The following is a 23928-nucleotide window of genomic DNA, read 5'->3' as shown; positions in this document are numbered from 1 at the left end:
CCCCCCCCCAACAAAAAAAATAAATTAAAACAGTAACAAAATACTCTCGTATATGAATGTTTTTTTCCAGATGAAAATATATCATTCATAAGAAAAATGTATTTGATGCAATATTTCAATTTAATATTCAATTACAATTATCAAACTTTTTAATAATTTTACTCGGATATTTCTAACCTAACCTCTTTGAGGTCAATGACGCACCGTTTGCGGCTCCTACGGGACACGACGCACCACGTGCGCCTTGGAAACCTAAAGATTAAATGTATACTAATCGCAATCGACTCCTCGAGATTATATACCCATTTACAATCACTGTTTCACAAATCGTAGAACTACCTTTATTCTCGAATAAGCTGCCCCAATTCCTCATAAATGAGACTCTAACGCGTTCGAAGCAACCGTCTAAAAGAAATCTTTCTTTCGAGTTCAGTGAAGGCAAGAAAATCGACACCGTCGAGCAGCTTGTTTTTCTTTCGATTCCCGTTGTCTTTGCATAATCAGGTTTCCCTTTCTCGATATCGACACTCGCCACAGTTTCAAAACACTGTCCACGATTATTTATCTCTATTTGTCCGTAGAAACGTCGCGTGTAACCCTATGATGCAGAAATCGTAACGTTCTGCGGTCCCGGTTTGCGGTTCTCATACGTCGAGCCTGCTTCCAACGCTTTTGTCCCGCGTATTTTTCAACGAGCTAACCCCTGTTAGACGGGCTCTCGGGTTACGTGGTTTGGCATGCTCTATCTTGACGGTGGCGCCCTCTATCTTGTCCTACTACGAATCATCGAGAAGCCTAATAGAGTCTGTGCTAGAGAGGGGAGAAGGGCTATTGGGTAGTCGAGGGGTGTTTCTGTAAGCGAGGTTAGGTCTTCCAGGGAGTAGGATCAAAAGATGTATAGACGGGTTTTCGATTATTGATATTCAAGATTGCAGATGTAGGATGGGATGAAACGTGGAATTTTTTAAAGGGATTTTTATATTAAAAGAATATAGAGTTTTTTGTATTGGGAACTGGAAATAGTGAATTTTGTAACTTGAAACTGGAGATTTTGGATTTGAAATTTTATAATGGAAACTGGAAATAAAGAGAGATGGGGATTTTGGATTTGAAACTGGAAATTGTAGATATAGTAAATGAGGGGAATTTTGTAATATGATCTGGAGATTGAGAGAGATGGGTATTTTGGATCTCAAACTGGGCATAGTGAGTGAAAGAAATTTTAAATTTGAGATTGTAAATAGTAAAATGAAAATATATATAAATGTATGCCCTGGATATATTTTTTAACTTTTTACTCACTTTTTGAATTATTGCATCATTCTATTCCTCCCTATATATTTTTAGTACTGATAAATTGTGCATGGTCTTAAAGTAGTAGGATTAGGAAAATTGAATTAAGAATATCTGGACTATTTCAAAGTATATTATTTTGTATATTATGCCGAGGTTTATGACGCGTTACCTATGCAAGGTAATTTACACTACCGTCCATAAGTCATCAGATATTTAATATATTTAAAATTATTAATGTTATATTTATTAAATGTTTATAATGCTAAATTTATATTATACTATAATATAATAATATATAAAATATTTACATTGCCTAAAATTTTATTATAAATTTTAATAAATATTTTGCTAAAAACTAGAAAAATTTTGTTAAAAAATTACTGTTTAATGACTTGTGAATCAAAATATATATGTTATATGACTATTTCTGGAAAATTTTTAAAGTCAATTGCATTATCACTGCTTGGCAAACACCTAAAAGTTTTTAAGTTTGAAGTATATCTTCTGTAGGATATCTTCTCTAAAGATATAACAACATACAAAAGTGACTGAATATTGTGAAACCATTGGAATTGAAATTTATACACTTTACTGTTTCAGTACTTTTTAAATATTGACACAATCTTAAGATAATATTTACAATTCTGAATAAGCATATGAGCAATCTATCTCTTATAGGTATTTTGAGCAATTTAAGTGAAAATATAAAGGAATGTAAATATGGAATATTTTTTTATAAAAGAATGAAAACATTTTTAAATAAAATCTAATAAAGTCAATAAATTTTAATTATCATCTACTAAATAATATGATACTTTTCCAACAGATAATTTTAAATAAATCTGTAAAAAATAGTAATTAGAAATAAAAGAATTTGCAACGAAAAATTATATGCTACTGTGAAGTCAACAAATTAACAGATATCAAAGGAATCGTGAATATCACATAGATGCCGCTTGTAATTTTTTTAAGCAAGGCTTAACCGCCATTAAATACAGCGCACCATAGCGGTGTTATAGTATTATAGAATATTATACGCGCGGCAGCGTTACGGCTTCTACCTTTACAGCAGATTATTATTATTACCCTTGAGTTTATGGTTACGGCTTCGTGCGGTGTTTTCTATGGTGGATTATCCCCCGTACGTGTAACCATACGTAACAAGGATCATATTTCTGATTGTCGTTTTATTTTCCGTCTGAGTATACGATGATTCTCTCTGTTACGCTTCGATGTTAGGTTATGTATTTCCACGCGAGTTTTAATCACTGTGAAGAATTTCGTTTGTTCGTGAGTGTAGAGCATAATGTTTCACGTGACAATGTAAATAATTAAGAAGCGATAACATGCATATGTACATACGTATAATCAATTTCCAAAAGAACTGTCGAACAGGTTAATATAGCTGATTTCCGATCTGTTGTGTTTTCAATTACTGAGCATGTGTAGCTGCTTCTGGCAATGTTAATACTGCCTTCCGTTAAAGTAGAAATGTTGTGACATATACCTATCTATTTGCACGTGTACATACATGCATGCTATATCCAGATGTCACTAGTTCAGCGTTAATCACCATCTAGAAAATTTAATAATATTAAAATTACAATTAAAGTGACAAAAGTGTAGAGAAATAATATAAAAATTAAAGAAACGTCGTGAAGCTAGTAAACAAAAATAACTTAGGCAAATGTTTATCATATTGTAGTTGCATTATAATTGCGTACGTCGATAATCAGGATAATTGCAAATACGAAGATACTCACGATCGGTCAACAGCGTGTTAAGACGACAATTTGCATTCCCAGTAGATTATCGACGGTGAATCATTCACGTGGTGCTTCTCGATCTGCTCGCAACGACGGACGTTGCTTTCGACCAGGTTTCGATAGATCAGACGAACGTCGCGATCGTGAACGTCAGTCTGGTGCGCGCATTTTCCGAAATAGGTGCAATATGGACGTCGAGCAAAAATTACGAAAGAACCAGCGACTTTTGAATTTTTCCGAGTGGAAGGTGAATCCTAAGAACTGGAAATGGTGCAGGGTTGGTTTTTCTTCTTAAATTTTTTCGTTTCTGTTTTGTTTATGTTGATCACGTGATTTTTTACTGGTAACATGGGAGTTCGGTCGGTAACCTTTTAGTGATTAAAATGATATTCTTTATAGACTCTGGATTGTGGTTTTACTTTGAACTAGTTCAACGTTCTATTTTGTTTTTTGGTACATTATTCAATCTCCTGTAAAGTTAATTTCGACAAATTTGTGAAATTTTATTTTCTGTAATATACCACGTGACCTAGAAATTACATACCTATATACTTTTTCTCTGTTTATTTTGTTTTATATGTGATTTTTTGGTATAACGAAATTAAAGAAGGAAAAATTATGTAATGTGTGCAATTGGTCCGTGCAAATTAAAATAGATGCAGTAGTTAAATCGTTTTTACATTTGTTACAGTTCCATCACATTTGTTATTCGTTGATCATTGCTTTCTTTTTCTCTCGTCATTCGATAAGATAAGCAAAGTCGTTGAAGTTTACAATGAGTCGTAAAAATGCAAAATCGTTGTTGCAAAGTTGCAAATTATATATCAATTCATCGATAACGATTTCGAATTAGAATTAATATTTAATTTCCACAGTCCTGTTCGTCTAAAATAAGAATTTTTTATTTTAAAAATTTCACTTCGTTTATAAATAATTTTATCGATACACCACTGTACTAGCATCGATTGATTTATTTATAACGATTATCAATTTCAGGATTTCGGATTAAAACATTGCAGCGAATTATAATCTTCTCTCTTGCGAGCAAACAAAAGTGAGGTTATCGGTAATCAAATAAAAGAAAATTCCACGGCTTCAACTTCGTCTCTCTCAAAATGTTAATTTTGCATCGAGTATACGTAACGATTATGGTATAACTGTGTCAAATATCTAACAATATAGTTGCATAACAAAGATAAGAGAGGGAAAAGCGATAAAAGTGGGCATTATTCGTCTGAGTAGCAGACGGAAAATAATGGAAGCATTTAAGATAAGTGTCGCTTATTATAACTTGACCCGAATAATTTTTTTTGGCCACTAAACAATCTTAATTATTCGATAATCATCTAATTGATTCGATGATTGAGTAAATTATTCCTATATATTTTCCAAGTTCCACTGGAAACGTATACAACCAAAAATAGAAGTCTCATTATAGAAACAACAATTAATTTAACTCCATTCTATAAAATTAAAAAAAAGTATATAAATAAATAATAACAATATCCGTAGAATTTGAATAAAGATCCCAATAAAAGGTGATTTTTGAGAGTTAAAAATTCTTGACTAAAAGATAATAAAAATACCAAACTTGTCAAAAAATTATTTACAGTGAAGTAAATTTATTTTATCGCTATTTATTAGAGAATTAAAATCTATCAAGGATAATAATAATAATTGTAATTATATAATTATTATTTAATTATTATATTATGTAATTATAATAATAATAATAATAATTGTAATTATTATTATACGGTTTTCTACCTGTCTCCTTGGATGACTAATTCTAAATCCATATTAGTCAACAAGGATACCATTTTGTATATGATCCTTTGTATACCCGAGGGAATCAGTGACTCAGAAATGTTTGCCAGAAATATTTCACGACCGTCTCACAATCTATTTTCTACGTAACAATAGCCGTTGTAGTTTTATAGTTAATCAAAATTCGCGTAAATGGGAAGTTCTCAAACAACCGGCGACTAATGGCATGAAATCCTGTTTTTGTTCTCACAGTCGTCACAGAACAATGCACCGAATGCCGGATTAGGCGAGAAACGAGAGCACTTGTATAAAATCCTGGTGATCGGCGAGCTCGGCGCCGGAAAGACGTCCATCATCAAGAGATACGTCCATCAATTCTTCTCGCAGCATTATCGCGCGACCATTGGCGTTGACTTTGCGCTGAAAGTGTTGAACTGGGACCCGCACACGATTATAAGGTTGCAGCTATGGGATATCGCAGGTTGGTCTAATTTTTCCTTCTATTTCTGGTTTTCATTACCCTTTTCCTTTATTTCCTTTCTAGCCTCGTTCTTATCCTTCTTTATTTTTAATATTTTTGAGATTTTTTTTTTTTCGATTTTGAACTCGATGGATATTGGATATTTGGAATAATTATTTTGAGTGATTTTTGACTGGGGAAACCTAGTGTTCTAGGTGTTTTGAAGGATAATTGTTTGTAGAGGGAGTGTGTTTAATTTGAATTTGGCGCCACTAGACCTATAGTCTATACAGCAGTTCTGTTGACTCTGGTGGAAGGAATTCTCTTTTCTCTAGTGGAAGGAATTTCGTGGGAAACTTTCCTTTCAAGTCTTTTGTCCCGATTGTTATACTACGTACATTCCTAACGTGATATTAATTTTGTACCTCCGTTTGAATAAATTTATTTTCTTCTACATAAATAAGGGAAATAAATAACTAACAGATTAATTACAAGAAACCTTAAATTATCCAGGGAAAAGTAACTAGGAAATGGATAAAGATATGTACCAAAACTAAATACTTAGTTAGCATGAAATTAAATATTTTTTGAAATTAATTAAATATTTTACCAAGCTCGTATTTCTTTTTGTTCGTCTTCAGGTCAAGAGAGGTTTGGGAATATGACGAGAGTATACTACAAAGAGGCCGTGGGCGCGTTCATAGTGTTCGACGTGACGAGAAGCGCCACCTTGGACGCGGTGGTAAAATGGAAGCAAGATTTGGACTCGAAAGTTCAACTTCCTGACGGCTCACCAATCCCGTGCGTTCTTCTGGCGAACAAGTGTGACCAACAGAAGGAGGGCCTAGTGAATTCGCCGACGAAAATGGACGAATATTGCAAGGAGAAAAATTTTGCTGGATGGTTCGAGACTTCGGCCAAGGAGAACATTAACATTGAGGAGGCTGCACGATTTCTTGTTAATAAAGTGAGTAATATTCACCGATCATACGTTTAGTTATTATTTAGTATCATTATCATTATTTATCATCCATATCGTATATTATTTCTTTTATTTCTGTAATAATAATTCTGTTTGTTGAAGATGCGACGGGAATTATATTGTTGACATAATTAATAAAATGTCATAAAATATTATCGTAATACGATGAATACGATAAATAAACCCGAATTTATTTTCTGACGTTGTTTTCGTTGATTCCGCTGCGAAATTCAATTAACGAAGATAGTCTAAGAGCTACGCATAAGTTATTTGTGGCATATCGTGTTGTCCCCGCGATTAGCGTTTTATGTGTATTATGTGCGTACAATGCGTCCGGTGGATTTATCAATGACGTATTTTCGCGCCAAGGTGATCGTCTTAAGATGCATAGTTAATTGTTGTTTGCTGAAAAGTCATTTGGCGCCGTGGCAACATCTGCGTCACCAGTCGGCAAATTCGTCTCAAGCTTTCCCCTTCATATAGTAAAAAATACTAGCATAGTTATATACTGTAATACTCGAAGTTGAGAAAATATTTAAACAATTTTCCCGATAATTATTTCATTTAGTCAATGTTTAAATCCATTATAACTATGAAATGGATGATAAAAATAGGTAGAAATTGATTCTACGTGTAAAAATACGTTAAAAAAGAAGAATAAAATTTTTTTGCTAGAAGCTTCGTTTTTAAGAAAATCAAGTTTGAAAATGAATTGGGAGCGCGAGCGCCCTCCTAACTCCCAACTTAGTATGGCTCTCGTGGGAGCGTTGACGACTGCTATTTCATACCAATTTTTCTCGAAAACGGGGCTACAAATAAAGAAATTTTATTCTACATTTTCGACTTAGTTTTGCATGTAGAACAATCTCTCGCAGTAAATTATTTTCTTGTTCAAAAAAATTGTAAAAATTAAATGAATAATATTAAATGATTCCACTGGATTTAATGGTTATTTAGGTTCAATAATCCCTGTTTATCTTTATTAATAAACTCCATTTGTTTCATTTTTCAGATACTTCAAAATGATCAGTTGATGAAGGGGAACGGCTCTCAGGAACAGAATGATGGCGAGCGTTTCGCGTTGAATCAGTCGCCGACCAGTTCAAAGAAATCCTGCTCCTGCTGACGAATCGGTAATCCACCGATAGCAGGATCGTCCGGTCCGTTATCGTCGTCCTGCCATCACCGTGTAGCTGTCGGTGCCATGACACGAGAGTCCCGATCCGCTAGTTCCACGTCGACTATCCTCGTCGTTGGATCTCGTCTGGATCGTGTAACTAACGTCCCACTCATGAAACGAACCTTAATGGCGACTATTCCACCGACCAGAGTCATTAATCGTCTCACGACTGGTATCGTCTGTGGGATTTCGACTCTTCCTCGTATATTGTTAACTGTCGCTGGCTGAGAACTCACGTGAAATCGATCGTCGTTCTTGCACTTGCCGTTTGTATATACACACACATGTTTGTTGAGAGATAGGTTAGCTACACTAGTGGAGGTGGAGCTTGGAATGCTGAACAGAGGTGGAGAATGGTGTACTTTAGATGACTAGGATGTTGGTTCTTGTAATTGATAATTGATTAGTTAGTTTGGTCTGAAATTTGTAGTGTGGATACATAGACATTTGATAGGGAAATTAGATAGACCAGGAGGTGGGTAAATATTGATGGTGTTCATGACTGAATGTGTTACTCAATCACAACGAGGGATTGAGGATGAGTTAGTTAATTATTAATTCTAGTTCTGTTGCTGATAGTGATTATGTATAATGGAAAAGTATTGTTCCCATCGTAATAGAGACCTAAACAATTCAGATAATTTGAATAGGTTAGGTATAATTATTTGATCAGTCTGATTATATATTAAGTTTTTAAGAGATTTTATTAAAAACGTTCAAGTTAGGTTAAATGATTAAAGAAATATGAAATAAGGATTTATTCCTATCCTTTATTTGTTTCTAAGCTATTTGAACATTATGTTTTCTGTGTCTTATTTAGAATTGTTTTTTTAGTTCTAAGAAGTTTGAATTTTTATCATGTTATATTATTATTATTTTGTAATATTTTATAATCCTAAAAAAGTTTAAATAATTTTAATTCTTACTCGACTAATTCCTAATATAAAATATCTCATTAGAGATACAAAGATTTTAAGTTAGGCAAATGTAACTCATTTCAGCATTCCTAGCTCACTGTACCTCTAAACTCTGTACTGGCTTATACAGAAAAATGAAAGAAGATTGTAAAGCAACGAATGGCGAGGGGAACTCGGTACAACGTTTATACTAGCGATTTTAACATTTTAGCGGTAATCATTAAAAGTCGATCGAAACTAAGCACTGCTTACTAAGAACTCTTGCCTTTTTGTTAACACGAGACTAATGCGACGAATAATCAATTTATCTATCACTGAAAGCCTGTAAACATAACCTGCTCGAACTTTGCGATTCTTTGATGCCAGATGCGAATGGTTCATTCCAGGAAATCCATTCCAGAAATTTAGTTCTACGTTTCGTTATTGCTGTACAGTATAGAACGTGAAATTTTTAAGTGTCTATAAAAGAATACGGATAGCAAAGACTATTATAGATACATTTGGTCTGGCAGAAAAGATTTAAGGGGGAAAAGAATATTTGAAGTAGAAAACTATAATTTTATTCAGCAATGGTATCTTTACAATTAACATCCAAATATCTACCATGAAATTTATTGACAATAAAATTTTTGTTCAATATATCAAAACATGTAATTTTTGGAAGTCAAATTAACAGGAGGTAAATTTCATTAAAATCTAGGGAATTTTATTATTGTTAAATAAGTTTTATATTCGTAATTGTTTTCTACTTCATCTTTCTCTGTTCCCTTCAATCGCCAAAGACTAACATAAACCTAATGAATAAACCGCTCTCACATTCCAATACTTTTTATATCGACTTTAACCATTAAGTTTCATCATGATTTTTTATTAAGAGAAAAAAAGAAAAAAAAAATAAACGAAGAAACTGTAACTTGCGTCGCCAATTGGGAGACTATGAATCATAATGGTGTAGGTTAGTTCACAGCTATTTTTCACAAAATGATATCTCACATTTATTATAAAAGGATCAATATATTTTTTGAAATTATAAAATTATATAAAGCGTTTTGACAGAGAGTCAAATTTTGAAGGTTAAAAAATTGTGATTAACCAAAATTCACAAAAGTTTCACTTACATCATTATGAATGTCAGCTTGCCAATTAACAACGTAGGATTCTTCCATAATGTTTACGAATTAAACAACGAATTTTTCATAAACGAAATTATGAATTAAAAGTTGTAAGAAAAGCATGTATGTACTTTTTTCATTTTGTAACTTGCGAGCGATGTAGAGTTTTATGGACACGGCCGTGACTTATTTCTAATTGAACTGAAAAGTAGCTAACAGGTAGCCGACTATCGATCGTTTACTATGATAAGTCTAGTTTATATAATTATTCTCCAAACGAACTCGAGAAGTGGTTCTACGTTGAAAACGCGACTGCTTGGAAAACGATTCATTTTCTAACACGTCGATCTAAGTAGTGTTTTTTATACGAATCATTAATGTCCATGATATATTTAAACATGGGAAACGGAAATCGTGTATCTCTGCGTACCACGTGTTTTCGTGTTTCCTCTACATCTTCTTCTTCTTTTTTTTTTTTTTTTTTTTTTTTTTTTTTTTTTTTTTTTTTTTTTTTTTTTTTTTTTTTTTTTTTAAATGGAGATACTTTGTTCATACATATTATATATATACAGATTGTATTTATATGTATAAGAAGCATGTTATATATACATATAATTTATAGTAAAGTGATTGAGATTCAATATAATGATCCATTGCAAAGCATTTTATTTCTCTATTTCCTTAATTTCATTATTGACTATGCTCCCACCTTTGTTCATGATGCTTATTTTCTGGCCATTCTAACCTTGTTATTTATGTATTTAATTATTTGCACAGCTCTGTTACCAGCAGGTAATGAATATTACATAAAACAGGACACAGGTGTCCTTAGACTATCCTAGTACCATATAGTACCATTCACTTTCACTTCCTGCAGTATTCATGCAAATATTAAACTTTCCATCACTGTATTGACCAGTTTGACTTTAACCTATCCTGCCTCACCATCTATGTTTGAACTTACATAAGCTTTTCTTAAATCAACATGCTTAAATAAGTGTCTTTCACAAAAAATGTTTCACTAGATACAGAAGAAGTCCACATACGTATAAATTAATAATTCATAACCATTGTCAACATGTAATTTGAATATTGTTAAAAAGTAGAGAGGTAAAAATAGATTCCTATAAATTAACAATTAACTATAAATTAACAATTAAATTGACAATTTAATTCTACTATCGAAACACAGGCATTAAAATATAATATTTACAAAAAACAAACAGAAAAAATTGCTCATTTCAAATATCCTTAATTTATTTAGAAAAATGTATGCATAAGGAGTCACCTGCGTTTATGGTTGTTTTCTATTAAGCGAAAATCCTTAACGAAAAGCCACGTTTTTTCATCCATTCATTCGTGACTTCATAGCCATCGCGCGTGTAATCATTGTTACGTAAATGATACTCGCAACCCAGCATCCTTTTTTACGTGTTCACTATACCAGCAGCTTTTAATGCAACGCTTCTCAAACCTGTCCCTGGATGTCGCTATAGCTAACTTAGAAAAATGTTGGTAATGTACCAGATTATTTCACGAGTACCTTTTTTTTTTATACATAGTGAAATAAAATGACTCAATTGTAATTTATTAACAATAGTTAATGAACAAAATAATTTTTACTATTTTTCAAACAAAAAACAGAAAGGTTTGTCTAGTTACGTTTTAACCTCATCCCAAAATATTATATTTCTAGTCCTTTATGTATTTCAGTGACTTTAAAATATGTTACCTGAAGTTTTAGAAATACCCTTCCATTTTCTAAACACCCCATGAAAGTTGAGCTCTCAAGTAGCATTGATATCATATTTCTTTAGAATCAAACTAACATTTGGAAGTTATCAGTTATCACAGTCTACTAAGTAAGCTTGTTGAGTGTCATGTAAAATTTATTTCAATTGTAAAATGATAGTGTAGCTCATGATAATGTAGATGCACTAACCGTAATTGTTTTTTACTACATTGCTGCTTCATTTTCCTCTTCAACAAAGTCTACCATTTAAGAAATCTTTATTAGTCTTAATATCAGTCATTAAAATCCCCTATCATTGCCTCTTCTGCCAACTAAATCTTAAATACCAAATTAAACACCAAGTTATATATCTTAAATACTATATATCTAGTTCTACTCTATTTTTTATCCTAACTATCCTCTTTGTAGAAATTTTAGTTTCCTTCCTCTTGGTCTTTGTCCTACTGTAATTAAGTCTTTTTATGATTTTTCCTTTGGTGCCTTGCGCAACCACAGAGACACATGTGCAGCTTTGTCTTCTTAGTTCTCTTTCTTTTACTTTCTCCAACTCTATTCTCTCTTTTACCTTTCCAATATTATGTTTAAAATCCACTAGTTTTTCAATAAGTTAATTTTTACTCTACTCTATCTAAATTTAATTTTATATTATTTTCAGAATAAGTTAATATTTTATACATTACAAATACAAGTTTTATATTTCATATATTACAATTTAATTTTATATTTTATATATCAATATTTTGTTCAGTTGCCACTTATCTGTAAATATAAACATCAAGCTTAATATTCTGCAACCTCAACAGATAGTTACCACAATGGTAGACTTAAAAGAAGAATAAAGATACAGTCGTCTGCAGCATTGTACTTAATCTCTTAATTAGTTTATTTTCTAAGATGTTTAATAAGACGAAGATACCATTATTGTGGATTTTCTTCGCCAAGAAAGAGGTTAGATAACGCCGATAAGCGTTAGTTGGTCCTGAGTCTACCAGACGTCTTACGTGATTTCGCGTCTAGTTCGTGACCTACGCAACATGATTCTCGAGGAAATGGAGGATGACGGCAACATGGTCGTCTGGGATAACTTGACGGTCAATGTTCAACAAGAACGAGATTTTCTGAGAACTATTTGGAGAAAATTTCGAAGAAGAGAATATGAAGAATCTTTGACCATACTGAAAGGAGGTGATGTTGAAAAAAAATTTGTTTCTTTGATTAGAGTTAAACCAGACGAATTATGGACTTGTTTGGTAGAGTTAATGAGTGTGTGGATTGCAGTGAGTGGTTATGCTGTGACAGGGAATCTGGTTGCTATAATGGGACCAAGGTACACGAATATTTGTAGTAACTTTTAGTATGGATTCATGGCATAAGGGAATATTGATTAACTGAAATAAATAACTAAGTATGATTAATGGTCTGTATATATGAGACACTTAGTATCTAAATTAATCAATTCCACCTTGTATGAATTCTTAAATAATAATCATTTTAACCATAGTTATAATTATATTACCAGAGCATTTGAGTATTCTTTAGTTTGTTAAAAATGAAATGTATAAATTGTATGTATTGTATAAATAATATAATCTATATTAATATGTGTAGTATGAATTATATTAATGCAATATAAATTTTGGATCAAACTTGATATTAGTTGAATATACATATGTACATTTTAGGTTATTTTATAAATTCAAATTATTATAAAAATGATCAGTATTTTTACATAGAGTATGCTCTGATATTATGTTTACTACTTCCACAAAAATTTGCCTCACCTATTACCTCAAGTAGAAATCTAATGTCAAACTTTCATGAAAACATTCTAACCTCAAATCACGAATTAAAGAATAACAAAAAATTAAGCAGTAGAAGTCACTAAAATTTAAAAATCCTAAATCCAAGTAGTATCACGATCACGTTTCTTCTTAGTGGTGCTGGGAAAACTACGTTTCTGGCTTCTTTGGCTGGAAAAGTTATACCGACAGCTGGATCGGTGACAATAAATGGACAAACTATTTCACGAGAGACTATGTCGAAAGTGTCCAGCTACCTACCACAATTCGACGCTCTACCAACCTCGCTCACAGTAGAGGAACACTTATTGTTCTCGGTATTTCATTTCAGTTAGGATCAACTTAATTAAACATCGATCACTGTTAATTAACATCAAGCATAATCCATGATAAATCGATTGGCTTGTGCAGTACGCGTTAAAGATGAATGCGAGCAGAGCACAGAGGAGGTTATTGTCAACGAAATTATCGATGGAGCTGGGACTGATCGATTGCAAAGATGTGCTGATATCGAGGCTATCTGGTGGCCAGAGGAAACGACTCTCTTTGGCCAGTGAGTTGATCACCAGGCCAAAGATTGTGTTCCTTGACGAACCAACTACAGGTAACCGAAAAAAATATCGATTCGAAGGTTTAGGAAAGGGTTTGTTCTAGGGTTATATTGCGATATTTGTTTATGATATATTATATTATCACATTTCAAAAATTTTTTAATTTTTGCAATCCTAAATTTTTAAATTTTTTAAATTTTAATTTCTCAAAATTTTGAAATCTTAAACTTAAAAATTCCTGTATTTAAAAATTCTTGATATTTGAAATTTTTGAAATTGTGAATTCTTAAATTTTTTAAATTAAAAATTCTCAAAGTTTTAGAATTTTATATCCTCGGATATCTGAAATTTATAATTTCTTGATACTTTAATTTTTGAACTGTTTAGTATCAAGTATGATTGTTAGTTAAAATCTATTTTGTTCGTTAATATAGAATTAAAATTGCTCATTTTTTTTTAAATTTTTAATTAATTCATTACCGTAAAATGCGTTGTAAAACTGAAATGTCAGGTTTGGACACGTTTTCTGCGCTGCAAGTGGTACATGCATTGAGGTCTGTAAGCCTGGAGTCTATAGTGTTTTGCACGATTCATCAGCCAGGAATGGACATATACAATTTATTTAGTCACGTGCTGTTCTTATCTGATGGGAAAACTGGTTATATTGGAACTGTGGAAGATGCTACAAAATTTTTCCTCGGGTATCTTGTTTTTATTTATCCATAATATTTCTAGCCTGCAAACAAAGAAAGGAACTTTTAAAAATTGTCAATTAAATTTAATTTATATAGTCTATAACAAAAGTTCTCCAGCAAGACAATTGGAATCTGAGAATTTCTCACAGAAATTTCCAAATTTAAGAATCTTTAATAACTTAATTTAAATTCTTTGGAAAATTAAATTTTATTCTCTAAAGTAAAAGTGAAGAAAATATTGAATGAATATTTGTAAGATATGGTTAATTTTAATTCAAATATTTCCAAGTGTCGTTAACCTCAAAATGGCCGACGAATATAGCCTAGGTTACGAATGCCCGGTTGGCTTCGACGAGTCCGAGTACTACATAAAACTCTTATCTCCGGGAAACCCCGAAACGACCGCGACAAATCCCAGTCGCGAGGACACTGGACCTAGAGAACTTATCGATAAGATATGTCGAGCATTCTCGCGATCTTCTCTCTCGAGGATTCCCGAAATCACGAACAGCAGGGAGTTGGAAATCGAACCGCAGAGGTAATAATAGGATTTCTTCGCGGAAAAAGAGGAAAAAGAGGAAAAATCTTATCCAGGAGAGTCTTCTTTTGCAACGGGAATAATTTACAGGAAAGCAGGATACTTTTTTTAATTTTCTTGGTTAACGTGGAGGATTTGGGTCCAGAATCGAAGAACTATCTTTGACGGATGGATCTCCTGGCTTTCTTACATCGTGAGTCAAACATAACCTCTAAATTATCGTTTCACAAATACACGAAGGAGTAACGAACCTCCAAAATTCACCCTCTGTTCTAAAAACTAGTAATGAAAAACATAACCTAAAAAAGGGAATAAGCGAAGTATCAAAAAATAAAATTGGGAATTAAAATCTATAAAAAAAAACTTAAAATATAAATACGAAAAAAAGAGGAAATTGTAGAAAGGATTGAAAAAATGGTGTAAAGCAGTCGGAAACTGGTAGCTATGGCTTTTTGCCCGTTTCCGGTGTAAGAATTACCGAACGCAATTTTGCAAACGAGCGCTCTAGCGGCGAGAAAAGGAAACTTGAGGGAGGGTGGGTGAGAGGGGAGAATGGGTGAAAGGGGTTGTAATTTAAATTAATCGCAGCTCTCCATGGCGGCGGTGGCCACTTTTTATACGGGAATTAATCCGAGCACGCAGGAGGGCGTGCAGAACGTGAGGGGTGCACTGTACATGATGAGCTCTGAAATTTCGTTCACGGTCGCCTACTCCGTGATTTACGAATTCCCTGGCCAACTTTTGATTTATCTACGCGAGAACGGCGTTTATGGCTGTGGGCCCTACTACGCCGCCACGTTCTGCGGTCTGGTAACAGTATCACTTTATGTTAGACCTTTTAACGAGATAAAAATTCACGCTGATACTCAATCGCGCCATCTGGCATGGAAATCGTTCAGTCGTAATACGTGCGTATATAATATATACATAAAATTATAGAATTATTTGGTTGCAGAATTATTTAGAAATTAATTAAATTATTTCCATGTTGAGTCATTGAAGATGGGATTATATATTTTTCAGGTGCCAAAAGCTACTTTTAAGGCCCTGATTTTTACAGCAGTGATATATTTCATTCTGGTTACAGAAATAAATTTGTCCAACTTTTTATTTTACTGTTTAACCACATCGGTAGCTGCACTTTGCGGCACGGCATACGGTTTAATGTTCTCTATTTTGATCGAGGATATAGATGTCGCTACGTCCATAATGGTGCCCATAGACATGTTGTTCCTGTTAACCGCTGGCATGTTTTACAATCTAAGGTACAACGTAATTAAAATAAATTTATCTTACTTATATTAACAATATTCAAATAATATTTGAAGTTAAAAAAAAAAACAAAAGTAACACAAAAGTTTCCACTCATTGATATCAATTTTACCCAGTGATCAATTAAACTCAAAATTAAACAAAAAATACCATTCGAATTTATTAATATTAGGCTCAAAATTAATTTAAATAAAAAGAGAACAAAATTTTAATTTTTTAAAAATTCGTTGAACTTAAATTCTCAAATTCTCCAATTTCATGAATACAGCCCTCAATATTAAAAGTGGAAAAAGGTGGTAAAAGTAAAAGAAAGGGGGAAATTTAAATGTCGTATAGTATCCATGAGTAAACGTGTTCAAGAAAACGTTACAAGGGTTTTATGAATATTTGACTCGAACACTCAAGAATAAGCAGACCATAAAGAGTATGCAAACTGTTTAACAGAGGGCGTAACTTTCTCGCGAGTCGACAGGTTATGAAAATAAATGTGTCGTTGTGATATTTTCAGGTCGCTGCCCACATATCTGTCGTGTTTTAAATATTTCTCGATATTCTTTTACCTGAACGAGGCCCTTTCCATAATTTATTGGTCACGAGTAGACGACATTGGTGAGCACATTGCATCCTTGAATAAACTATGTCAGCTTCTCGCGACCTCTCAGATATTACCTGGAGAATTGACGGATATAGAGAAATATTTTTGGAGACAGGCTTGTAAAGATATATCTGGAGCAAGACATCTGGATCCAATCAATACTTAATCTGATCTATCTCTTTTGGACAGAAACATCGACTTAATTTAAATTCTAACCTCATTCTCCTCGGATCTCGACATAACCTAAATTTCAGTTCCGACGCAATTGAAATGTCTGTATTAACTTTCTGAAAACGTCAATAATTATACGAGAAGGTCAAAAGTCATTGGTAATCACATTTTCAGATGGAAAATAGAAGTCTAGTGACTTATTTGGAACACTAACAATTTCCAGATAAATCGACCTACTTAACACTATATAAAACTAGCACACTAGTCAAAATTACTGATTCCAGATTTTCTATTTTTACATTTATTGAAACCTTTCTTTCGATGAAATTAATAGTAATCTTTATAAAGATAGAAATATTATTAATCCCTATACCTAATTATAATTTTCATGGTGTTAATTTATCAATTAATTTTTTTTAGGTTGTCTAACGTCTAGTGACTTGCCTTGTTTACGAAATGGAAAAGAGGTGCTCTATGAATACGGATTCGAGGAAAGAAACATCGTCTGGGATTTGAGTGGCCTGATAATTTTAACAATCGTAATGAATCTCATTGGCTACCTTGGTCTACGAAGAAGGAGAAAAATTAGAATGATATTATAAGGAACTATACCATTCGATCGCATAAAATAATTTATAATAAACACTCAGATACATATCTTCTACATGAATATTTTTATAAATAGTAAAATAATTTAAGTAAAATAATCTATGTACCTAACCCTTAAAATGAAGTATTTAAAATTAAGTATTTAAAATTATTATTACAAAATACCTAAATTAATTGATATTGTAAACGAACCTGTTTGGCAAAATTGTTAATATCGACGATATATAAACTATTTATTTAGTGAGATCGAAGATGATTGATAGTTTACTCATTTAATCCATTGATTAGTTATAAGTACACCATCCAGAGTAAAATAAGAAATTGTACAACGTTCGACATGTAACAAATTATAAAACGTTTGTGCATTTTTTTAAGGACGAACTCGTAGGAAGAGAAGTTGTAAATTTGAAAAAGATTACAAGTGCAGGGGTTAAGCTCGGATGAGATAATTCAGTAGACCGACTCCTTGCGACTCCTGTACCTGATTACCAGAAACCCCGCCAGATGGCTCGCCGCGAAAATCAGCAGAAGACCTATTATGTCCGTGGCGTAGTGATTCGACAAGTAGCCATATTTCTCCAAAACTCCTAGCCCAGTGGAAATGCACGGCTCTTCTGGGTCCGGAGAGCATTCTTAAACGTGAAAGATTCATGCGTCAAAAATGCAGAAAAATAACCTCGAATTCCCTTTTCATAATTCCATTTCTTACAAAACCTTAAAATCCTCGAATTAGGTTATAATGTATACTTAAAAATTTTCTGCTTGAATTAACATTCCTATGTTTCTGTACGTGACAACAAAAATCTTGGAAAATGCACGTTTATTTTTTAATTCCAATTATTTTTCCATTACTTATACAAAAATTAAAATCTTTTCCTTCTCGAATTTAGAATTTATCGAGATCAGAAGATAATTATTTTTTCATTCTATGAGGAAAATGAAATATATATACAGGGTGTCTCAGTAACGGTAGTAGAACCAAGAAGAGGTGATTCTATGTGAAAAAACAAACCGAAAATAAAGAATAAAATTTTTTCTTTTCAAGCTTTGTTTTCGAGAAAATCGACGTTAAATATTCACAGAGTACGCTGATATATGGTCCGTCCATATAAGCCACAGCTAAGTGCACGCGTACTTGGTGCATATTTAAAGTCGATTTTCTCAAAAACGAAGCTTCGAATGAAAAAATTTTATTCTTCATTTTCGATTTGTTTTTTCGCGTAAAATAACCCCCTCCTCGGTTGTACCACGATACTGATGTATTGACGGTTTATCCACCTAAGATATAACTAAGTGCACACGTACTCAGTGAATATTCAAATTCGATTCTCTCAAAAACGAAGCTTCGAATGAGAAAATTTTATTCTTCATTTCCGATTTGTTTTTTCACGTAGAATCACCTCCTCTCTGGTTTTACTATCGTTGCTGGCACATCCCTGTATATATGACGCGTTATAAAATTATTTATTTCTCAAGATAATATCTTTTATATTCGTCATAGCCATACTGGGATTAATAGAAAAATTATACACACGTTAAAATAACTTATAAATATATATATATAAAGGTAAAGAGAGGAAAGTAGTAGGAATAGTTGACTGAACTGAGTTCAATGAACAAATTACGTACTTATGCGATCGATTAGAAGCCATTGCGTCAAGGAAACCGCTTCGAGGCCATAATAGAATTGCGACAGATATTTCAGCCACGCTATACCTGGCGCCAGGTGCCTGCGAAAATAATCAAAGTTTATTTCAATTTCACACTTGCCTTATAAATCCTCGATTAATCGCTCCGCGAAAAACAAGACTTATCACGCACTGTTATCGAGTTTCATTATCGATTTCATCTGAAGGTAAAGTGAAAGAGAATCCAGGTGTGAGAAAATGATACGCAGCTTGTCGAATTTTTATGTTAAGTTTCTAAAGTTCTACTCACCCGAGGTGTAGATAAATTCCGCAGAACATCAGACCAAGGAAGTCTAATGGCACCGAGAATAAAGAAGCTGTGTCCAGTGACTGGAAGGATGCTGACAGAAAACAACCTGCTTGACAAATTAGTATCTTTATTTCCCTTCATTTTCCATTTTTTTTACTGTCTTTTGTTTTAATAAAAATTATTCCCACTATTTTTGCTATTTTCTATAATGAAAATTATTTCCACTATTTTTGCTATTTGCTATAATAAAAATTATTTCCACTATTTTTGCTATTTGCTACAATGAAAATTATTTGCCCCATATCTGCAATTTTTTATTGTTATTATTATTTTTTAGGTACTAGTTAGCTTTATGGAATGAAAATTTAAATAATATATTTGATAATATAAAAGATATGAAATTTATTTGCTTTTTCTTCTGTTTTCATAATTTTTCCTTCTTTCTCAATTTTTTAAACAATTGATCAAATAGAATACTACTCGAATAACAATATAATTGTGATACTAACCGTGACAGTAATACAATTGATAATTATAATAACGATATATCAAGATTGACAAGACGAATTAAATTTTATTAGAAGAATTCGAAGAATATTAATTTTCTTCTCTATTGGACCAGCAAAATTATGGCTTTTTCCTTTTCATCCAATTTTTCTTATTTTCGCTAATCTTCTCTACTACGATCCTCACCAAGAGCGGACGCAGAAATGGCGCAGGCAACTACTGGCAGTGTGAAGTAAACGAATCCTAAAAGTCCACCCTTCAGACCCGTGATTGCGAATATGAAAGCCGAGTACAGCAATGGCTGTATTATCGCCCCGGGTATCTGAAAATTTCCACGAAATCCACTATATCCGTACATTGAAATCGGAAATTGGATTTCGCCGCCATTCAACGAGGAATGTAATATCTCGAAAGCATAAAAGGCAGTACACAATTAAATCAACTGGACCAGAGTTATAGCGTGACTTTTTGAAACGGGAAAACCTGCAGCAATTTTGCGTCGATTATTCTACGAATATCACTCGTTTAATATATCCATTTCTACCTGAGTTATTCCTAATGATCCACATCCAATTCTAAACTCTAAGCTAGATCTCAAATTAACGTGGTATGTAATTTTTTTATGCAAGTATGATACCGATAAATAACAAATGTATTTATGCAATAATAATAAATGAGACTAGGATTAAAAATTGATTATAGTTAGAGAAATAATAAATTGTAGAATTTGATAATTAATGTAAATATTATCCTCGATATCTTATATAAAAATTTTATATTATGTATTATGGGGGAAACTAGTGTCTCGAATATTTAAATTTTTTATTTCGTGATTTACCAAAAATAATTTTTTATTTAGTAAATAATTTATTAAAGAGTATTGTAATAATTATATAACAATATTCTTTACTAAATAATTTATCAAAGAGTATTGTAATAATTATAGAACAATATTCGTTACTAAATAATTTATCAAAGAGTATTACAATAATTATACAATAATATTCTTTACTAAATATAAATAATTTATTAAAGAATATTATAATAATTATATAATAATATTCTTTATTTAGAATAATTATATTTTAACATTCTCTACTAAATAATTTATCGAAAAATATTACAATAATTATAATTGCCAAATAATCAACGCGAATTTATGCAAACAAGATAGTAACATTAATGGTGGAAGATTCGAGTTATTTATTGCTAATTAATAATTTATTTAATGGATCTCACCATGACGATAACCTTACTGATGTAATATGGCAACGGGCCATAGAGTCCACTGGCAATGTCCCGTAGAAAGAGTGGCAGTTCTCGTGGGAACGTGTAGAAAACACCATAATTGAACGTGAAAGCTGTCTCGACGACCACCAGGTACAAAAGACCCTGCATGTTCTGTATAGTGTCCTGGTTCATCGGTTGGCCAGTGATGTTCACATATGGTGATGCTATCAGCAGCCCTACGAACTTCAAAGAATAGGAAATATTAAAAAAAATTTGGAAAAATCCTCCTCGATTGAAAAAAATTGAAATTTTTAAAAATACCGAATTTTACGCCATTTTGATGCTCGATTTTATCTGGATTTCGAGCTTACCGGGTTATGTAATGTAGGTTATGTAACACAGTTTACTTGGAATTCAAGAAAGTTGGATGATAAAGCACTAGGGAAAATCTAGGGTTAGTACATTGAGTAGAATAATCTATAATATATCAGGAAAAATTCAGAGACGCTAAATTATACATTCAGGAGAGTAATGTATAACAACTGTAGGAAGATTTAATGTTAGAAAATTTCTAACTTGGATCGAATAAAATTTCAAACTTAGTAAGTGGCGGAAGATTTAAAATTATAGAAAATGGAGGCTTAAGTATACTAATTCAACTTTTTACCAAACTGGACAGATTAATCCCCTACACTGTTATGTAACGTTAAAAATTATATATCAACGTATTTACAGCTTTGTAAGTCTTGATTTAGTTACTTGTTTCTTTACTGGTAATTTATATAGTGACACAACATTAAAAAGTTACTAGATCTTGACTGAAAAATTGTCGATATTTGAGTGCCTGTAACTCCGTTAAAAAAAATCGTACAATAGTAAACTTCAGCTCGTTTTAAAGAGCCATGCTTCTACTTTTACACCTCTGAAATGTATTTCTCGGGATTTAATTGTACAATCTCGCGATGGTGTATTATGCGTCGTTCTAATACCAGCGATACGCACTTTACAGGAAGCGCGATAAGATGGTGAGAAAAAATGGTACATCAATTTTTAAGCACTCGTTGGAAAGACGAAGCTTCCCTCTATAAATCCACTATGAAAAGAATCGCGATAAAAATTTTTTAAGATCCGTAGACTCGCTCGAGTCTCGGAAACTTAAAAAAAGTAGTTACCTATAACTTTCTACTTCAAGCCTTAAAATAAAAATTTATTTCAAAAATTCATCTGGAGTATGTAAAAAGTAGAAGCTTTGCCCTTTAAAACGAGCTAAAATAAACTATTCTGCGATTTCATTTGACGAAGTTACAGCCACTGAAATATCGACAATTTTCCATTCAAAATTTATCGATTTTTAATTCTTCAGACAAGTATAATCATTTAATTATTATTACTATGATAACTGCCCCAATATCTAATAACGAGATCAAAGCAAGAACCAAAACCAAGCTCACACCCCAAAGAATTAATCAAAAACTGTACCTCAAATTATCTTTTACTAAAAGTCTCGACTCCAAGCTGAACTTCAACTCAGGATCCAAAGCCTATCACTCAAAATTTATAGATCCCTTAGTCCTTCAGACAAGTCTAATTATTTAACTATATTACTATGATAACAGCCCCCATAGAGATGAGAATACAGATCAAAGCAAGAACCAAAATCCAGCTCACCCCCAAACAGTGAATCCTAAGCTGAATCTCAAACTACCACTCCCCAAGAGTCTCAACTGAGGATCCCAAACCTCTGCGACACGCAAAGTCTCCATTCGAATGTCCACCAACCCAAAAATCCAGTCTAACCCCGGCCGAGTTATCGATTCATCGCGTAATCCTGGAAATTTCGTAGACTTGCATCGGAGCCAGGCAAATATGAAAGAAAATCGAGTGAAAAGCCGCGAAGAATGAAAGGAAGAATTGACGAAGCCCCCAGCGCGTGAACAGGCAGAAAGCCAGCTAACTTGCCTGGCTGAGAGCTTTCGGAACGCTAATTACAAGGCCAGGACCGAGGAACTAATCTTCGCGACCGCGAAACGAAAACAAGCACAAACAAGGTCTCGCTTTTAAATCCTATTCCCCGACTTCAGCTGCCTCTATCCTTAAAACGGTCCTCCAGCTTGCGATTCAATCCGTCAGAAGCTGGGGCATCCTGTGCAGCGACTGCGCGAACGAAAGCGACGAGAGCGGAACACGTTGGGAGCTAGGCAGACGAAAGAGGATCAGGGGACCAAGGATGGTCAAAGGGGGAACGCGTGTACAGCGTCGCGACGGCTCACCATGTACGTGACGAATCGCAAGAGATGGGACGAGTAGTTTCGCTTGTAGTCGAGGTAGGTTCGCCACGTGAGCCAACGGATCTGCCTGAAGGATCGGGCCTTCTTGAAGTCTCTCAGGGACAGATTGGCCTCTGAGAATATCGCGGGCAGCTCGCTAATGTCCAGCAGCGTGGCGCAAGAGTATTCGATCAGATTGGACACCCTCTGGCCGTACTTCGATTTCTCGTATTGGTCGCAGATCCAATTCACCTGTGTGCATGATCACCGAATTGCGTGACTACGAGCGACCACTGTGTCTCGACATTTCTTCTCGTTAACCATGAAACGGATATGGATATCTAGGTATACAGGGTGTCGAGAAGGTTTGGCACCTAGATTAGACATTCTTACGTACATCCTTACATCCTAAAATACAAGTGTTTGTTTCGGATTATTACTTTTTGACTTATTATTACTTATTAATAAGTAATGATAAACAATAATAATAATAATAATAATAATTTTTAATTCATAATTAATA

The 23928-nt window shown here is 33.1% G+C and overlaps 3 protein-coding genes across 6 annotated transcripts in view; 2 read left to right on the top strand and 1 right to left on the bottom strand.

Moving 5' to 3' along the window:
• Rab32 (RAS oncogene family member Rab32) overlaps nt 1–7974 on the top strand; it is a 54516-nt gene extending 46542 nt beyond the window's left edge. For 3 of the 4 annotated variants that reach the window (XM_017898407.1, XM_017898406.1, XM_017898405.1), the window contains 3 exons: nt 5082–5310; nt 5931–6256; nt 7284–7974. In XM_017898407.1, the coding sequence (XP_017753896.1) occupies nt 5082–5310; nt 5931–6256; nt 7284–7397 (669 nt within the window). In that variant the 3' untranslated portion in view covers nt 7398–7974. Of the gene's footprint in view, nt 1–3181; nt 3340–5081; nt 5311–5930; nt 6257–7283 lie in introns of those variants that run through there. The other variant, XM_017898408.1, reaches the window with a different exon arrangement.
• A 4292-nt stretch (nt 7975–12266) lies between these two features.
• LOC108546316 (protein brown) lies at nt 12267–17456 on the top strand. The gene is given in 11 exon segments (XM_017898330.1): nt 12267–12418; nt 12512–12560; nt 13169–13349; nt 13444–13636; nt 14095–14284; nt 14601–14816; nt 14907–15009; nt 15405–15626; nt 15840–16081; nt 16597–16697; nt 17275–17456. Coding segments are annotated over 11 exon segments (1830 nt in total). The 5' UTR covers nt 12267.
• A 436-nt stretch (nt 17457–17892) lies between these two features.
• The window catches only part of bw (brown), a 19088-nt gene continuing 13052 nt past the window's right edge, over nt 17893–23928 (bottom strand). Inside the window, exons 9-14 of the mRNA XM_017898315.1 lie at nt 23409–23657; nt 21148–21381; nt 20095–20230; nt 19402–19507; nt 19093–19193; nt 17893–18095 (exon numbers count right to left, since the gene is read on the bottom strand). Coding sequence (XP_017753804.1) covers nt 17914–18095; nt 19093–19193; nt 19402–19507; nt 20095–20230; nt 21148–21381; nt 23409–23657 — 1008 coding nt within the window. The 3' untranslated portion in view covers nt 17893–17913. The remainder of the gene's footprint in view (nt 18096–19092; nt 19194–19401; nt 19508–20094; nt 20231–21147; nt 21382–23408; nt 23658–23928) is intronic.

Source organism: Eufriesea mexicana, unplaced genomic scaffold, assembly GCF_001483705.2.
Source record: "Eufriesea mexicana isolate 0111107269 unplaced genomic scaffold, ASM148370v2 scaffold657, whole genome shotgun sequence".
Taxonomy (NCBI): domain Eukaryota; kingdom Metazoa; phylum Arthropoda; class Insecta; order Hymenoptera; family Apidae; genus Eufriesea; species Eufriesea mexicana.
The sequence above is the reverse complement of the archived record's forward strand: the minus strand, read 5'-3'. Positions and strand labels throughout refer to the sequence as shown.